Source organism: Sarcophilus harrisii, chromosome 1, assembly GCF_902635505.1.
Source record: "Sarcophilus harrisii chromosome 1, mSarHar1.11, whole genome shotgun sequence".
In the NCBI taxonomy this organism is placed as follows: Eukaryota; Metazoa; Chordata; class Mammalia; order Dasyuromorphia; family Dasyuridae; genus Sarcophilus; species Sarcophilus harrisii.
The window spans coordinates 714,682,688-714,700,817 of record NC_045426.1 but is presented as its reverse complement, the minus strand read 5'-3'; the positions used below and the strand labels follow the sequence as shown (position 1 = coordinate 714,700,817).

Below are 18,130 nucleotides of genomic sequence, written 5' to 3'. Positions count from 1 at the left end.
ATCTGCCCATTCCACCAGGGGTAGGTTTTACATGGCTAGGGTGGACACCCTTCCCTAAAATTTACCCTAGAGTTTGAAACTCTTTGGTGGTCCTCAGCCTGGTTTAACCCATCTGGCCAGAGTTTACCAGGGCATGGCCCCTGTGCATGCTCCAGCTTCTTGAAGTTACAGGTGAGAATTGGGGGATCAGGTGGACACCAAAGGTGACAAGCAGCCCTGTCAAGGGCTTGGAAGCCTTCACATCAGAGTCTTCCCTGAACACACTGGATAATGGAAACTTTGAATCAAGTCCATCCTTCTATGGAGAAGGGGCCCCAAGACCAGATTGTCTTATTCTAAGTTTCCTGTTGATCAGGCTCAAGGCTTCTCTGGTCCAATAACCCTTTTAATGCAGTTTTTGTGAGGTTACAAGTTTCTGCCAGAATGGGGTATAACTGGATGAGGTTGGGGAATGGAGGGTTTGGCTCCTCAGATAATGTGGCACACCCCATTTTGTATTACTTCCATTACAAATACTAATGGGTGACCATGGACTCATGTGTGAACATAATGAGGTGAATTTCAAAATGGAGCAGCTCTGGATCCTCAGCCCTTTCCCTAAAGAGAACTAAATTACAAGCTTCTCTCCTTCATTCCTAACTGATTTTCAGGCCCAGGACTTCCAGTTCCCAGAGAAGCTTTGAACTTTTATTTTAAGCAAAGGGAAGTACCATGGTTGCCAGACTGGTTCTAATTCTTCTTCCTTAGAGAACCAAAGAGACTAGTACTGTAATGTTTCTAAAAGTCCAATGATTTGCTCCCAAGTTACAATCAAATCTTGGTTTTTTATTAGTCCAACTATGCTTGCTACACACTTTCCTTGTAGTGGAGAAGACTGTTTTCTAAACATTTGTCCCATTTCAGCTGAAACACTAGTTCTTAACAAAGTTTCCTTCTTGTCTGTTTTTGTACTTACCCTAATTTCTGTGTCATGGAGACTTTTTCACTGAACTCAGGATCACGTCAGTCTGGACTTCTGAGTGTAAATCCTTAGTCCCACATTCGGACGCCAAAATGTAGTGTTTGGGTTGGTTTTCTGGAGGTCTTTGGACCAGCCTTTGTGTCAGCTGAGTAATCACCATGAGAATAGCCAGGGATAAAGTCCAAATTTTTTATTATTTCCTTCACAGTCTGTCTCCTTCACTTGAGGCCTGGCTAGCTTTCTGGAGGTCATTTAGACAGGCCTTGCTCTCAGTGGGGAAGCAGGAGGACAGGCCAGCTTCCAGTCCTGTGTCTTCTCCAAGTTATTAGTGGGTTACTATTTCCTATATTATTTATAATTGGCTTGATTATAGCACTAAACATTATCTTTAAAAATCTGGTGACAAGGGGAATTTGGGCAAGTTAACTAGAAATGATTCCACATACATATTCTGTCCTAATAAAACTAATCTCTCACTGAGACAAATGATAAAGGAGAGAACACCATGGAAAGCATTGTCACTATCAGAGAGAGTCCAAAGGTCCAAGAAATAATGGTGTTTATCAACTTAGACTCAGAAAAGATCAGTATATTTAGGAACCAAAAGATGGTTAAAGTATAACTAGGAATTGCCCTAAATGCCTATGTACATGGTTCCAATAGGGAAAGAGAAATCAAACAACCCATAGAATTGACAAAGACATAAGTAAACTAACAAAATTCACTGACATTTAACTTTGTATAACATTTACCTTTCATTATTGGGTTCGTGTAATGTAATCAATAATTAACACTTAACCATAAAAAACTTACTCGAATATTAAATGTCAAATGTAGTAACATATAAAGGTCACTAAGTCAGACACATGTCTGAAGACAATGTTGACCTAAAGAAAAATATATGATCATGATATAGTATAAAAATAAATCCTGAAGGAGCCTGAGAGAAATGGGAATATCACTTCCATTAGTTCCTCACTCAAACTATCCCAAGACTCCTGTCTTCCTTTGACGCTGACTCTATTCCTCCTGCTCGGCCCCCTGGACCTCCTGCAGAGGCTGGACCCCTGCAAAATGGCAGATGTACTCAAAGGTCAATTACAAATATTGCTTAATGTTGGGCTTTTAAAAAATAATGTTTAATATATAAAATAACTTGTAAAATGATGGAATTTCTTCAGGTATTACTTTGGTATTATACTGGTAAAGTTGCAACACTATCACTGAAACTTTTCTGAATGATCAACTCATGTTACCAACCAATTCTTTTGAGAAACTGCCAGATAGAAGAAGAGTAACATAAATGGAGGATAAGTTCAAATTAGAAAATAACTTTACCACTTCAATAAGTGGCACTTCAGAGAAGTGGGGGCTCTTATTAGATATAAGGTCATGCATATTGGAGAGAAACCTTATGAATGTAACCAGTGTAGAAAGGCTTTTACAGAAAGAGAGTCTCTTTAGTGCATGTAAAAATTCACACTGGAAAAAATGTTTTAAATGTAACCAGTTTGGATTGGCTTTTACAAGAAGGGAATCTCTTAATGGACATTAGAGGATCAACTCTGGAGAGAAACTTTATGAAGTCTAAGTTGAAAGACTTTTAGACAAAAAGGAGCTCTTATTATACATCAGAGTATCCACTGGAGAGAATCCTTATATGTGTAATGAGTGTGGAAAGACTTTTATAAGAACAGACTCTCCTACTCTACATCAGAGAATCCACAGTGGAGAGAAAACTTATAAATGCAACCAATGGGAAAATGTTATAAAGAAAGGAGAACTCTTACTGTTCATCAGAGAATCCACACTAGAGAGAAACCTTATGAATATGACCAATGTAGGAAGTCATTTGGAACAAGATTAGATCTTGTTAGAAATCAGAGAATCCACATTGGAGAAAAACCTTACAAATGTAATGAATGTGGAAAAGCTTTTACAGAAAGGAAAACTCTTGCTAACCATCATAGAATCCACACTGGAGAGAAATCTTGTAAGTATAACCACTATGGAAAGATTTTCAGGAAAAAGGGAGCCCTTATTGTACATCAGAGAATCCACACCGGAGAGAAACATTATAACTGTAACTAGTGGGGACAGACTTTTATAAGAATGGAATCTTTTACTAGATATCAGCGAATGCATTGGAGAGAAACCTTATATATGTAACCATTTCCAAAATGGTTATCCAGAATGGAGTACTCTTACACACTAGGGAGAAATCTTATAAAGGTAATTCAATATGCAAAATCTTTTACAAAAAGGGGGAAGTCTTACTAGTCATCAGAGAATCCACACTGGAGAGAAACCTTATAAATGTAACCAATGTGGAAAGGATTATTGAGAAAAAGGTGCTCTTGTTGTACATCAGAGAATACATACTGGAGAAAAACCTTATGAATGTAACTAATGTGGAAAGGCTTTTAGGCAAAAAAGAGCTCTTATTGTACATCAGAGAATCCACACCAAAGAGAAACATTATAAATATAGCCAGTGTAGAAAGGCTTTCACATATAAATTATCTATCTTGATATCAGCTAGTCCACACTGCAGAGAAATCTTATGAATGTAACTAATATCCCTTTGCCTGAGCTCCGTTTCCTCAATCCAGCTATCATTATTTTATCAGAGAGAGAGAGAAAGAGAAAGTGAGAGAAAGAGAGAGAAAGAGAGAGAGAGATTGAGAGAGAGAGAGAGAGAGAGAGAGAGAGAGAGAGAGAGAGAGAGAGAGAGAGATTGAGAGAGAGAGACTGAGATTAGAATTAGGTAAAAATGGGATGAAGACATTCTTACTTCAGTCTTCTGCCAGGAACATGAAGTCAACAATTAGAAAATGAACTACTGAAGTTCATCTAGGAAGCACAGTAGACACAATCCTGAGTTTGGAGTTACAAAGGACTGGGTTCAAATTCAAAAATATACCAGGTAGTTCATTAACTATTTCTCATTAGTAAAGTAGCAAATAGTATTATTATTATTATCCAGCTTATTCTCCATTTTGCCATCACAAATGTTGTAAATGATCCTGCCATTCTGATGACCCATGAGCTTCTGTTCTCTTTTCTTTGATTTTTATTGACAATACTTGGAGGCCTCAAACAGGGAGGGACCCACCATATCTCAGGATAGCCCATTCCTCTCTGGCCCACTTTAATTGTTACAAACTTTCCTGACATCAGGCCTACATTACCCTCTTTGTAGCTTCCACTCATGGCTGCCAGCTCTGCTCTCTGAGGCTGAGCAGGAGAAAAGTCCTCCTGTACCTTGAGCTCAAGGTTCTTCACATTTCTGGAATGCATCTGTGTACATTTAAAACTTATGGAGGCCTTCTTAAACCTTGGCACCAAGAACTGAATTCAGTAATGCAGATGATGTCTGACAAGAGAACAGGGGGATCATCCCCTACCTGTCCCTGCCTCTTTTCATGAAGCCCAAGATGGCAATAAACTACTTACTGTATCCTAGTGGTTATTCATGCTAAGCTTGTGGTCAGTCCATTGGAACTTCCAAATCCTTCTTTCAGAACAACTTCCTACCTAGGAAAACATTTGTGGAGTTGCTTCTTGGTAAACTTGTGTGAGACTTTACAAATGTGAGCTATCCTTTTTTCCTCTATATTTTATTTTTATCGTTTTTTTTCAATTGACAACCATTTGTATTCTGTTCCTTACACTTCTCACTCCTTTCATTGGAAAAAGGAAAGGACAAATCAAACTCTGATAGAAAATATGCAAAATCGAGCAAAGAAATTCTCACATCAGTCATGTTGAAAAATAGATATTCATTCATTCATATTGCTCCCCTAGAATCCTGGTTGGTCCTTGAATTGAAAAACTTGCATTGAACTTGAACAATTGCAACTTTCAAAGTTCTTGGTCTTTCAAATGTTTTTGTTTGTATAAATTTTTTTCCTGGTTTTATTCAATTCACTTAATACCAGCTGACACAATTCTCTTTCGGACACATGAACTTCATTTTGTGATTTTAGCCCAGATCTCTCTTACCTGTCAGGATTATTTAGGACACTAACTCTATCACACAACTACTAGCTATCTCTTCTAGCTTTGAAAAATTAATGTGGCAACTTTCTTTCCCTTTATCTTTAAGTCATTGTTAAAATGTCAAACAACATATGACCAAATATTTATCCCAGATATCCCCAGGAGACTTCTTGAACTTTTGGCACTGAACATTTAAAAATTGTTCTTTAAATCTACTAGCCCACATTATTCTGACTCCATCACCTACGGCTTCGTCCAGTCACAGGCCCAAGGAGCTCCCCTATGACCACATCCCGCCATCAACTTGCCAACCTTTTTCTTTGGTCCCTTTCTAGTAATCACTCACTTTCAGGTTTTTGTCTCCCTCTCATGGGCCTTCTCCAATTAGAACCACTTGGTGTCCACTGATTATAATCCTATCCTTATCAAAGGATAATCAAACAAACATGAAAGAATGACAAAACAGAATGTAAAATATCTGATTGGGAAAAATCAGTGACTGGGAAAATCAATCCAGGAGAGATAATTACAGAAAAAACTGATTACCTGAAAGCCATGATAATTTTAAAAGAGATACTGGATATCATCTGTCAAGAAATTATCAAGGAAAAGTATCCTGATAATATAAAACCAGAAGGTAAAATAGAAATTGGAAGAATCTACCTATCACCTTCTGAAAGGGAACAAAAGAAAAACTAGGAATGTTGTGACAAAATTCCAAAGCTCCCCAAATTTGATATATCATGCTGAGAGAGAGAGAGAAAGAGAGAGAGAGAGAGAAAGAGAGAGAGAAAGAGAGAGTGAGAGAAAGAGAGAGTTAGAGAGAGAGCAAGAGAGAGAAAGAGAGTGAAAGAGAGAGTGAGAAAAAGAAAGAGAGAGAGAGTGAGAGAAAGAGAGGGAGAGAGAGAGAGAGTGAGAGAGTGAGAGAAAGAGAGAATTAGAGAGAGAGAGAGAGAGAGAGAGAGAGAGAAAGAGAGAGTGAGAAAAAGAAAAAGAGAGAGAGAGAAAGAGAGGGAGGGAGGGAGAGAGAGAGAGAGAGAGAGAGAGAGAGAGAGAGACTGAGATTAGAATTAGGTAAAAATGGGATGAAGAAAATACAAAGTTAGTATAAATTGTAAGTATGAATGGAATGAATTCACCCCAAAAATGGAAGCAGATAGCAAAATTGATTAAAAAACAGTTTCTTACAATGCTGTCTACAAAAAACAAGAAAGCATAATAGACCTATTCAGGTCCTTATCCTTCATATGAAAAAGAAAAAAGCTGGTGCAGCAATCAGAATCTCAGCAAAGAAAACGTAGTACTAATTAAAGAAGATAAGAGAGGAAACTACATTTTGCTAAAAGGTACCATAGACAATGAAACATATATCTATAATAAACATATATAGGAACCAAATGATGTTATCCACATTTTAAAAGAAGTTAAATAAGTTAAGGGAAGAAATAAGAAAACCACATTAGTAAGGGATCTCAAATTTTTGTTCTCAAAACTAGATAAACCTAACAAAAACATACAAGAAAGAAATGAAGGAGATTAATACATTTTAGAAAAGTTAGTCATGGTACACCTCTGGAGAAAATGAATGGCAATAGAAACAAATATATATTTTTCTCTATGGTACATGGCACCTCTGCTTCTATCTCATTCTACCTTTCTTCATCACTTTGTTTAGTTCTCTTGTAGTTTCCCTTCCTCTCTTGCCCTTTAACTGGTTCTGTTCATTCATTTTTAATTCCATCCATTTCCTCCCCCCTTTCCAATGAGGATTTCTGTCCTTCTCATTGTCCATGATCCCTTTCTGGGACTTTCTGGGAAAGTTTTACCTACTTTCTCTTACTCTGATTCATAGCTCTTCTACTCCTCTAATCTTTCTCTTTTCCCTGTACACTTTATATAATCAAAAACCTTCAAGTTATCATCCACTCTAAGCTCTGCCTTGTAGGTGCTTTGTGCCATTACTACTAAACTAATCCCGCTTTCCCATGGTGCCTTCCTTTCAAAATACTGTGTATCACTGCAGGTGAAAGAGATGCTTGAAGAGAACATTGCCTCCTGATATTTGCCATCTCTTGTTGTCCTTTTATTTTTCTTCCACATTCTCAACCCTATGTTCATGCTCTCCTAATCCTTTAGATGGTACTCTCCCCTCCCTCCACTCCCCCCCCCCCCCCCCCCCCAAGGTGCCAAGTCCCCCAACTCCAAGAGAAGTATTCCGTTCAGGTGCTAAATCTCCAGGTCTCTAGATGAGGTCTCTTATCACCTGTTAGAATATTCATCAATCCAGGACTGCGTACATCCCAAGCCCATCCCCATCACTGGGTGTATCCGGTTATTGCCTTAGGCTGTGAGAAATAGCATTTTTTTCGTACAACAGCTGCCCGAGGACCTCACTGCTTTCTTTTGGCTTCTGTGCTGCCCCTCACTCACTCGGGACCGAATGATTTTGGAACATGATTTCGGATTTTGAACGTGAATGGTTCGGCCGGCTAGCCTAAGCTCCCCACACATAAAAGACTAAAAACCAGTCTCTTCTTGCCTCAGCTCCTCTGGCAGGACAACATGAAGTCAAAGTTGGCTGCGTGTAAAAACAAAAATTACATGTGGATGAGTCTGTGGCTCAGGAAGAGTTACTTGGAGGAAGCTCCAGAGAGCGGAGGGAAGATTGGGGAGGGGGGAGAAGGGGGTAACGGAAGTGGGTGGGCTTGGGAGGAGTTGGGGAGGAAGAGACCATTGCGCCGGGGGTCAGAGCCTGCAGTCTTGGCCCTGCGAGGGTGTGGAAAAGAAGGCTCCACCCTCCTGGAGGATGGATGGGAGGACCAGGAAGAGTGGTTTGGGGAAAGCCGGAAGTCTTGGACCCGCTGTCTCTCTGCCTGCGCCTTGGTCGTCCTCCATTCCCGGCAACCCCGATCGCTTTGTCTTCTGGAAGCCAGAACCCTGCTTGCAGCTCGCAGGTAGGTCGGAGCCGGCTTTCCCCACCCTTGTGGGCTTCCGCGCGGTGTCCCGCCCTCTGAGTCTCCTCCTCCTCCTCTGGCCTGGCAGAGCGTCCCCTTAAGCCTTGCTGCTGGATGAGCTCCCCACCACAACCCCAGCTTGCTGGCTCCCGCTGCTCAGTTTTACCTCCGGGACTTCAGACTTTGCCCCTAAGAAAACGGGAGTCCTCATTTCAGCCTTCTGATGAGGAGCCAGGAGTCCCGTCTCCCAGTCCCCAGGGAGATTGCTCAGAGATCCAGATTTTCCTTCAGACTCAGTCCCTTTAGGAATCCTCGAGTCCCGCCTTCCTACCCCAGAAGCCCATCTTGGACCCAATAACCAAAGCCCTTTCCTACTCCCCCTTAACTGAACCCGGGGCTCTTGGGCTGCTTCCCGTCCTCTGCCTTGTGGCTCCGTCTGCACTTTTTCTTTAGAGACTCCAAGCCCAGGCTCCACCGGATCGAGCCCACAGTCCTCCCCAGCTCCTTCCCAGCCTCAGCTCTCCTCCTGCAGCACTAACGTCTCTCTAGTGGCCTTGACCTCCATTCCAGGACCTTCCCCTTCCCCTCTTCTCTCTGAACCCTCGGAGCTCTGTCCTAGACTGGATTTTGTCTGGACTTTTCAGGTGACTCCAGACTATCTTTTGCTCAGAAAAGCACAGAATTAAAAACTTTAGTAATTATGGGCCAGAACTCTGTACTTGAAACTAGGATTCTTACAAGGTGTGTTAAGTCAATGGAATTGACAGACAATGGTGATCTGGTTTAGCATGGTGCTTAATAGTTCTCTAGTTCTGTACATGTACTTAGTACTTAATCTAGTTCTATAAGATTCACACCCATTCTATAAGATTAATACCTATGATGATGTAATTATAATGGAGTATTTAAGGTGGGAAAACTCAGCCAGATTCATTCACTCCATCTCACACTACCATGGTAGCAGGCCTGTCCTCCTGAATTTCCTCCACTGAGACCAAGCTAGCCCTAGCCCAAGACAAGGAGACAATAAAAAATTAATACCTGACTATTCTCCTGGTGATCAATCTGCTTAAATGAAGGCTGGTCCAGAGACTTCCAGAAAACCGACTGGAACACTACATTAGATGTGACCCCTGTTATTCTGGCCTTTGGTGGTTGCTACATTGGTGGGGCAATTAAGGGTGCGGGCAGCAGGACTCTGAGGTAGAGAAAGACTGGGGCCAGTTGGAGGAACTTTACAAAATGGAGTCAACTTGTTTACTTTTTCTTTGTACAGAGGGAGCCTGGAGCTAGAGGGAATGGGCCCTGGGAGCCTCAGACCTCCTCAGGTGAGTGCATTCCATTGAGACCTGACCAACATCAACTATTACAACCATTTCCCTTGACCTGGGGAAATGTGTGTGAAGCTGGCAATAATTTACTTATGGATCGACTCTTTACAAAAGTGGTTATTCAGTCAACACAATAAGAACAACCCTGCTCTTCTGTGTTTTTGACTGATTGATATTTTAATATCTTGATATTTATACTTGTTTTAGGTTTATTAATTTATTTTTCTGAGGACTACTTTAGCAGATTCTTAGAAAGTTGGGAATATTGTTTAATTATTTTCTTTTCTTTTTCTTTCTTTCTTTTTTTTTTTGTTGCAATATTATCATTTCTGACATCTGGTTTATGACCTAGTCGTTATTTAATATGTCAACAGAAGTTCTCCCTTTAGGTTTATATCTTTTGTCAGTGATCCCTGAATCAATTTCTATTTTTATTTCTTTAGGGAATGAAAGGATGTATGAATTATTTCTGCCTATTTACCTTTGTCTGCAGGATGTCTTTATCCCAGTGGTTCATTTTTATAGAAGTTCCATATGTGACAAAGAAATATGCATATTCCTCTGTTGCTCCATTTTGAAGGTCCCATAAGCCTTATAGCTCCACTTGCTTTAGACATTTGTTCATTTCTTCTGCTTACATTTCCTTCTACATTTCTTCAGTTCTCTTGTAGTTTCCTTTCCTCTCTTGCCCTTCAACTAACCCTGTTCATTAATTTTAAAAATTTCATCCATTTTTCTTCTCCTTTGCAAGGAAGATTGCTCCTTCTTGTCATTGTCTATCTTCCCTTCCTGTTTTGCCTAATTTCTCATTCTCTGGCTCATAGTCCCCCTACTTCTCTGCCCTTTCTCTTCTCCCTGTACATTTCACACAATCCAAAGCCTCCAAGGTATCCACTCTGAGCTCTCCCCTCCAGATGCTTTCTGCCACTGGATCTAGGCCAACCCCCCAGATTTCTCTTTCCCATGGTGCCTTCCTTTCAGAATACTGTGTCAGGGAAAACATGGCTCCATAACTGGGAACATTGACACCTAATATTTACCATCTCTTGTTCCTTTACCTTTCTTCCACATTCTCCTGCACCTTTGGCTCCACTACTCTCCGGAATCCACTCTTCCATTCATTGCCCTTATCTCCTTGGTTTGCATTTGCCTGTCACTGTTCCAAACTCAGTTCCATTGTATGAGAAGGTCTGTCTCATGGTTTGTAGGACTTTTTACATTTGAATGAATTGCTAAAGGTGACCATTGCCAGCCTGGCGGTTTGTAGCCCTGGGTTTGTTTTTGGTTTCTGGGTTTGGTTTTTCTGTGGGTGATCTGTGGATTCTTCCCATTGGAATTTCATTTTCTCTGTCCAGAATTTTCTTCATGATTGGGTCCATTTTTAAAACTAGTTGTGTCTTTCCGGGGAACTCATCATCCTTGGGGTCTAAATCCATGTGCATCCTGTATTTCCTTCCAGTGTACTTGCAAGGAGCAAGGAGCAGATTTTCTTTGAATGTTAATTGTAGTCTACTTCACTTTCCCCAGGCTGTCCTTCACTTTTGTCTATTTTCCTTCCCTGCCTGTTCTCTTTTATTTTCTTTGGGAAGAGTAAGTTCTCTACTCCCTTTACTTGGCAATTCACAAAAGAAGCCACAGGTCCCAGAAGGATGGAAACGGGTCTGGGAGGGAAGGAGGCCCTCAATTCAAAGACAGAGTGGAGAGCTCAGCCAGAAAAGTCCCAAAGAAGAGCCAGTGAGTAATGAGGAGGTAACTGAGCTTTCTCCTTCAAAGCAGATTGGGGTATATTAGCCCCACCTCATGTTGGTAAAGGGGGCTGTGGGATGCTTGTAAAGGAAAGAAGTTTGTAGTAGCTTCTCCTGGGGAGGAGGTAAGGAATCAGACATCAGTTATCCATCTGCATGGGATGGGGTGAGATCTCTCAAGAAACTGAGCAAAGTTCCTCCTACCTCAAAGCTAACACAGGCCCAAGTTTCACCTCCCATAGAATCGAATGACTCACTGGAAAATCCCTCCACTCTCCATTGCCAAGTAAGGGGAGATTTGAATTAATTGGCTACCTTTTAGTTTCCCAGGCAGATTGCCTCACTTAGACTGTATGTCCTGAAGCCCAGCCAATGGGCTTGAAGGTCAGTAGGGTGGGTGGGGGATTTCTGTACTGGGCTCTATAAGCCCTACTCTAGGCCTTTGTATCCACTTTTGTCTCCCCACATGGATTGCCCAAATGGGGAAATACTCTTCTGGAGAACAGAAACTTTTTCTTTGCTCCTAGAGATGGCTCCACCTTGGGTCAGAGTCATCTCTGTCTCATACCAGACAAAACCTCCTTTGGGATATCCTAGGTTGGCCCATTGTTCAGTCAACAGGAGCACTCTGCCTCTTGGTGACTTATTCCTTACCCACAGTGCCATGCATTATCTCCCCTAACTCCCACTGCTTCCCAACCCCACTTCTTACAGATAACTCAGCCTTTCAGGATTAGCCTGCCATCTCAGGGCGGGCGCCAACCTCATGGGGGGCTCCCTTTCTACTAGGTAATTGTGAGTTCCACTAGGGAACTTGTCTTTGATAGGCTCTCCCACTCGATTTCATATTTACTATTCTTGTGTCTCTTCACTTGGTCTGTAAGCTATTTCCTTCAATAAATCCTCCTTTTCCCAGAGAGAATGGCCATGGTGAATTCTTCACGTGGCTGAGTCCCACTTTTGGTGCCTGCCATCCCTTGGTGACAAACCCCACACCATCAGTCACAACACTATAAAATGCTTTTGGGAAAATTCAGTCAGACTCTTACTGACCCTGGTTCCAGGAGCTGACTCTGACACTCAGAAATGGTCTGACCTTTGAGCAGATTCCTTGTCTGCTTTGTTTCCTGCTGTAAATTGAAGGTGAGGGTTCCCCTAACCCTAATTCTGAAGTGTTTTCCAGCTCTACATCTCATGACTTTTGCTGCTTTAGGAGTGGGTGACATTCAGGGATGTGGCTGTGGACTTTACCCAGGAGGAGTGGGGCCTCTTGGACCCTCCTCAGAAGGAGATGTATAAGGAGGTCATGCTGGAGAATGCCTGGAACCTGCTGTCCTTGGGTAAGGACATTTCCCTTGCTAACTATGAATCTGCATATGGTCATTCTCTAGGGTACTGGGTTCGGGGGGGCAGCATTAGTCAGAATAGAGAAAGTGCTGGTGAGCTGTGTCCAAGCAAGAGGGTCCTCCTGTATGTCCTTACATTGGACGATAGGAGCACATCTCGGAGGTCATTTTGGCTGACTCTAACTGGACTCAAATTTGTCTGGCAAAGCTCTGAACAGAGCTCAGGCAGCTTTCCCTTATACCCCTTGCTCTTTGGGAAGGGTCTAGCATTTGCAGTATTCTACTTTTTAATGGCCATCAATTTTTAGCCCCTAGTACCTAGTTGTCCCCAGTACAGGAAGTTGTCCTTAATCTTCCTTCTTATTGCCCTCAAACTCTAGCACAGGTGGTGGGAATGAAATAGGAGGGAACAAGCATTTTCTTTGCCAGTTGCTGTGCCATATGCATTCTTTAAAAATACAAATTTTAATATTAATGGAAAAAGACAAATGAACAAAGATGCTATTTACATCCAGATGACTAGAAATATGTAGAGCATAATTTGATATATATGTGTATATGGATATGTGTATAGGTATACCATATATATTTCTCTGTCATGGCAGACACCTCTAGGGTGGGGGCAGGTAAATGAAGGAAAAACATTAATAATTTTGTTGTCTTTTTGAAAGTAACAGCAATTTGTACATGTAAATTTTGCATTCCTTGGTCCATTATCTTTTAATTTTACTATATTGTGGAATGCTTGTTTCTAAATTAAAGATAAAATATTATGTCTATTCAACGTATCATCCTTGTAATTTAGGTGATGTTGTTACTTTCTTTTGAGAGTAAACTGAGGCAAACACTTTAATATACTTACCAAGGGGCTGAGCTACTAAATATCCTAGGCTTAATCTAAACTCAGGTACTCCTTCCTCTATGCCCATATCTCCCTCCACTCCCCTACCGGCTCCACCTAATGTCTAGATAATGGAAACTCTGGAATGAGTCTGCCTTTCTCTGCAAAAGAGGTTCCAGGAGTAAGGTTCCTCTTGATCTGGCTGAGGCTGCTCAGGCCCAAGAACACTTTTTACCCAAGTCTGGGGTTAGAAGTTTCTGCCATAATGGAACCTAAGAGGATAGGAGGTGGGGGAAGAGCATTTACCTCTTTCTCAGAACACACTGTACAACAGCATGATGGAGCAAACCCTCTCATGGGTAACTATCATTACAAGTACTAATGGCTGACCATAGACTTACATGTTTGAATGTAATTGGGTAAACCTCAAAAGTGGAATCCTTGCCCCATTCCCTAAAGAGATCTAAATTTCAAGCTTCTCTCCTTCATCCCTAACTGCTTTCCATGCCCAGGGCTTCCAGTTCCCAGAGAAGATGTGATCTGTTATTTTGAGCAAAGGGAAGTACCCTGGATGCTGCACCCAGAAGGCCTGAGGAGCTGCCCTCCAGGTGAGTGAGGAGAAAGCAGGGACATGAGAGTTGTGCTTAGAAGAGAGTTCTAGGAGCCACCATGAAGTGAAAGCTGTGCTTGGTGGAGGAAGAGCAGCCTTGGACTATTTTCAGATATATTTTGGCAGTGGCTTCCTGGACTGGTCACTGAATCGCAGTTTCCCATCTATAAAATGAGTGGCTTGCACTCTATGGCCTTATGGGTGCCAACTCTCAGTGATCATCTTTGATCCTATAAGCATCATTGCTTGGAATCTGGGGCAGTGGAATTCTCCTGAAGGAGCCAAAAGGGCTCACGTTGTCCGAGGTGAGCCATTTCTTAGGACTGCCAGACAGCAAACATTGTGGACCTGCTCCATGCTGGGCCTTGGGCTAAGTACCAGGAACAGAAAGAGATGGAGGGGACATCTGCTCTCATGGAGGTCACAGACTGTGGAGCAGACAATCTACCAGCAACTCTGTAGAAACCCACTGTGCCAGGAAAATTTTTTAAATTTAGTGCCTTACGTCACTAATTAGATACTAGTGATTTAAGGACAGCACAACTGGGGAGAAAATAGTCAACATCAAATAAAACAGTGAGCATTTGTAGGACACCTACTGTGTGCCATGCACTAGATAAATATGGTCTCATTTTATTCTCATGCGAACCCTAGGTCTTAGGTGCTAGTATTAGGCTCATTTTAGAGATAAACTGAGGAAAACCGAGGTCCTGTAATTGGACTAGCAAGCTTCTGAGATGTGAAGAAAACCCGGTTCTTACTGATTCTAGGCCCTATGTACAGTTTTTCCACTGTCCCCCCAGCTGTATTCTGATTCTAAAACTGATATGATGAAAATGGTCACACAGGGAAAATGGAAGAATCAGGCAAGCTGTCATGTAGAGATGGAATTTCGCTTTTGAAAACTCTAACCAATTAAATTTTTGCTAATTATTATTAAATAAAATTCTATTTCTATTGGCTCATGAGAAGTATTGCATCAATAATGTACACAAATTCATTGAAAGGTCACGCACAAATGTTGTTTTGATTTTCTGTAGTAATGTTTCATAATGCAAAGCAACCTTTAAAAGGATAGAATTTCATCAGATATTTTTGTTTTTTCTACCTTGGCTAAAGTGGCTACATTATTACTGACTAACCCATGTTGCCAAACAATGCCTTTGAGAAACTGCCAGATAGAAGAAGAGTAACATAAACAGAGGATATGCTCAAATTAGAAAATGACTTTAGCATCTCAATGAGTGGTATGTCAAGGTCCATTTTGTAGAAAGCTTGTAGACTTCCATGATGATTTCATGATGGCTTCTACTCTGCATTGCTAGGGACCATGGTTTTCAGGTAGCCTGCCCTCACTACTGCAAGAACGGAAAGCCAGACAACATCTAGATCTGGTGGTTAATGGTTTGATGAGAAGTGATTACTTTGTAACCCAGGAATGAGAGAACTATTCTGGTGCGATGAGAGACAGATACTGAGCGTCCTTTCATGCCTGTGGCCATTTGTACTTGAATGTTCAAACTTCCTGGAATTTTGGAAGCAATTTTGTCCCAAGTTGGGAAACTGAAAGAAGATGTTACAGTTACAAGCCCTCAGAGTTTGATGTGATCACTGCGTGATCTCATAAAGCTGTGTATTTCTGGTCATGGTAGTTTGAAATCACTGCAGAATGATAGTTGGTAATGTAGATAGATGCACATACATGTCCCAGAGGACAATTTACCACTTAAGGTGCCACTGACAAATGTTTGGGTTAAATCCCTTGGGGAATTTTTAAAAAATTGTGTTTGTTAAAAGGATAACTAAGGTATGATGATAATTGTTAAAAAAAAAAAAAAAAAAAGAATAATTGGTGCCTACATGAAAAGAACGAAATCACTTATGCCTTAGATGAAATATGAAAAATCAACACACAAAAAAATAAGAATTAGTATTCTGAATGTGACTTCACATAATAGAAAAAAAATTGAAAGTGATCACAAAAAAGTGACAGGAAGTATTGACAATGGAGTTAACTTGTCAAGTACTGTAGGCAGAGCATTTCCAATCATAGGGTGCAAATTCCAGTCTCTGCTGCTGGGATTTGAGTTAAGTCACTCAAACATTCTGAGCTGCTGGCCTGAGCTGTGCACCCAAGTGAGATTGAAGTCACTGTCTGTGTTGTCACAAGTTTTCTGTGAGGATCCAATATATTTGTGCATGAAGCTCATTTAGAAATTCAATCATTCTTAGGATGTCAGGTAATGGGATTTTTAAATAATTGATTCTTCCCCGTTAGGATTTTGGCTCTTTATCTGAGGAAAGAGAAAATAATTGAGTTTCTTTTCTACTGATAGAGTGAAGGTGAAATAAATGTGTGGCTCTGAGTGTGTCTCTGTTAGCACATCCCTGTATGCATGTGTGTGGGTGTGGAATGTCTGTCTTTGTTTTATCCTTTGTTGTGTTTTTTTCCCCCCAGAAAAAGAGATCAGACTTGAAATGAAGGAACGTACTACAGAGCAAAGCCTTTCAGTGGTAGAATCTCTCAAGCCAAGATTCATCAGTGATGGTCCTGCTAACTTCACTTGGAAAGATATCCTTGATACACTTAAGAAAATCCACATTGGAGAGAAATCTTACGAACATAACCGACGTGGAAAGGCTTTCACAGAAAGTGAAGCTCTTACTAGACATTTACAGAGAATTTACACTGGAGAGAAACCGTATGAATGTAACCAGTGTGGAAAGGCTTTTGCAAATCAGGGAGCTTTTACTGTACATCAGAGGACCCACACTGGGGAGAAACCTTATAAATGTAACCAGTGTGGAAAGGCTTTTAGAGACAAGGGAGCTCTTACTGTACATCACAGGATTCATACTGGAGAGAAACCTTATAAATGTAACCAGTGTGGAAAGGCTTTTACACAAATGGGACCTCTTACAGCACATCAGAGAATCCACACTGGAGAGAACCCTTATGAATGTAACCAGTGTGGAAAGGCTTTTACACAAAAGGGAACTCTTACTACACATCAGAGAATCCATACTGGAGAGAAACCTTATAAATGTAACCAGTGTGGAAAGGCTTTTCCAAAAATGGGAGCTCTTGCTGTACATGAGAAGATCCACTCTGGAGAGAAACCTTATGAATGTAATCAATGTGGGAAGACTTTTAGGAGAAAGGAAACTCTTAGTGTACATCAGAGAATCCACACTGAAGAGAAACCTTATGAATGTAACCAGTGTGGAAAGACGTTTAGGAGAAAGGAAACTCTTAGTATACATCAGAGAATCCACACTGAAGAGAAACCTTATGAATGTAACCAGTGTGGAAAAACTTTTAGAAGCAAGAGTGCTCTCATTGTGCATCAGAGAATCCACACTGGAGAGAAACCTTATAAATGTAACCAGTGTGGAAAGACTTTTACACGAAGGGAACCTTTTACTGACCATCAGAGAGTTCACACTGAAGAGAAACCTTATGAATGTAACCAGTGTGGAAAGGCTTTTACAAGAAGGGGAACTCTTATTGTACATCAGAAAACCCACACCGGAGAGAAACCTTATAAATGTAACCAGTGTGGAAAGGCTTTTAGAAAAAGGGCATCTCTTACTGGACATCAGAGAATCCACACTGGAGAGAAACCTTGTGAATATAACCAGTGTGGAAATGCTTTTATATACAAATCTGATTGGTTTTTACCAGTTCTGTGATGAAATGTAAAGGCATTAATACAAGGAGGAAAATGAATTAGGGCCAGAATACTGGGAGAAGCTGATATGGTGCTGATGCCTTCTATGCTTAGCATTGTCTTCCTATAACACTAGAGGGAGGGTGAGGAAAGGAAAATAAAATTTCCTTGGGATAGCAGACAGCCTTCCTTTTCTTCTGGTCACCTGCTTGAAAGGCATGCTAGTAAAATGGGAAGATCCCTCCTTTTGGAGTCAGAGGACATGGGTTGAATTTATGTTCTGTAGCTCTATGGCCTTGGGAAAGTAATTTAACTTTAACAGTGCATTCAAGTTAGGGTTTGTAAGGTCCTGTTTAGCTTTCTGGAGGTATCTGGACCAGCCTTGGTTTCAGCAATCACCAGGAGAATACCCACAGATAAAGTCCAAAAATCTTTATTGTCTCTGTCACAGTCTTGTCTCCTTGCCTGGGGCCTGGCCTAGCTTTCTGGAGGTCCTCTGGAATGTGTCTTGGCTTCTGTGGGGGAGGCAGGAGGACCACCACGATGGTCTCTGTCTTGAAGTCTCCCTGAGTCTGGGAGCTTGTGCTCCAACCTCCAGTCCTCTGTCTTCCCTGAGTCTGTTCCAGTTCCCTGTGGTGGTGGGAGATGGAATGCATGTCTCTGGCTGAGT

At 41.3% G+C, this 18,130-nt stretch overlaps 1 protein-coding gene across 1 annotated transcript; it reads left to right on the top strand.

Moving 5' to 3' along the window:
- The first annotated feature begins 7,150 nt into the window (after positions 1-7,150).
- Positions 7,151-17,886, top strand: LOC111719627 (zinc finger protein 2 homolog). Its single transcript, XM_031949085.1, has 5 exons — positions 7,151-7,916; positions 9,193-9,244; positions 12,206-12,332; positions 13,692-13,787; positions 16,248-17,886. Exons 1-5 carry the CDS (start codon positions 7,525-7,527, stop codon positions 17,480-17,482), a joined length of 1,902 nt encoding a protein of 633 aa, XP_031804945.1. The 5' UTR covers positions 7,151-7,524; the 3' UTR covers positions 17,483-17,886.
- Positions 17,887-18,130: the final 244 nt, after the last annotated feature.

Excerpts from the sequence above, each read along its gene's own strand:
- LOC111719627 (XM_031949085.1), top strand. The coding sequence starts at position 7,525 with ATGAAGTCAAAGTTGGCTGCGTGTAAAAACAAAAATTACATGTGGATG. Across the intron at positions 9,245-12,205 it reads GGAGCCTCAGACCTCCTCAG|GAGTGGGTGACATTCAGGGA; the intron begins GTGAGTGCATTC and ends TTGCTGCTTTAG. Across the intron at positions 13,788-16,247 it reads CCTGAGGAGCTGCCCTCCAG|AAAAAGAGATCAGACTTGAA; the intron begins GTGAGTGAGGAG and ends TTTTCCCCCCAG.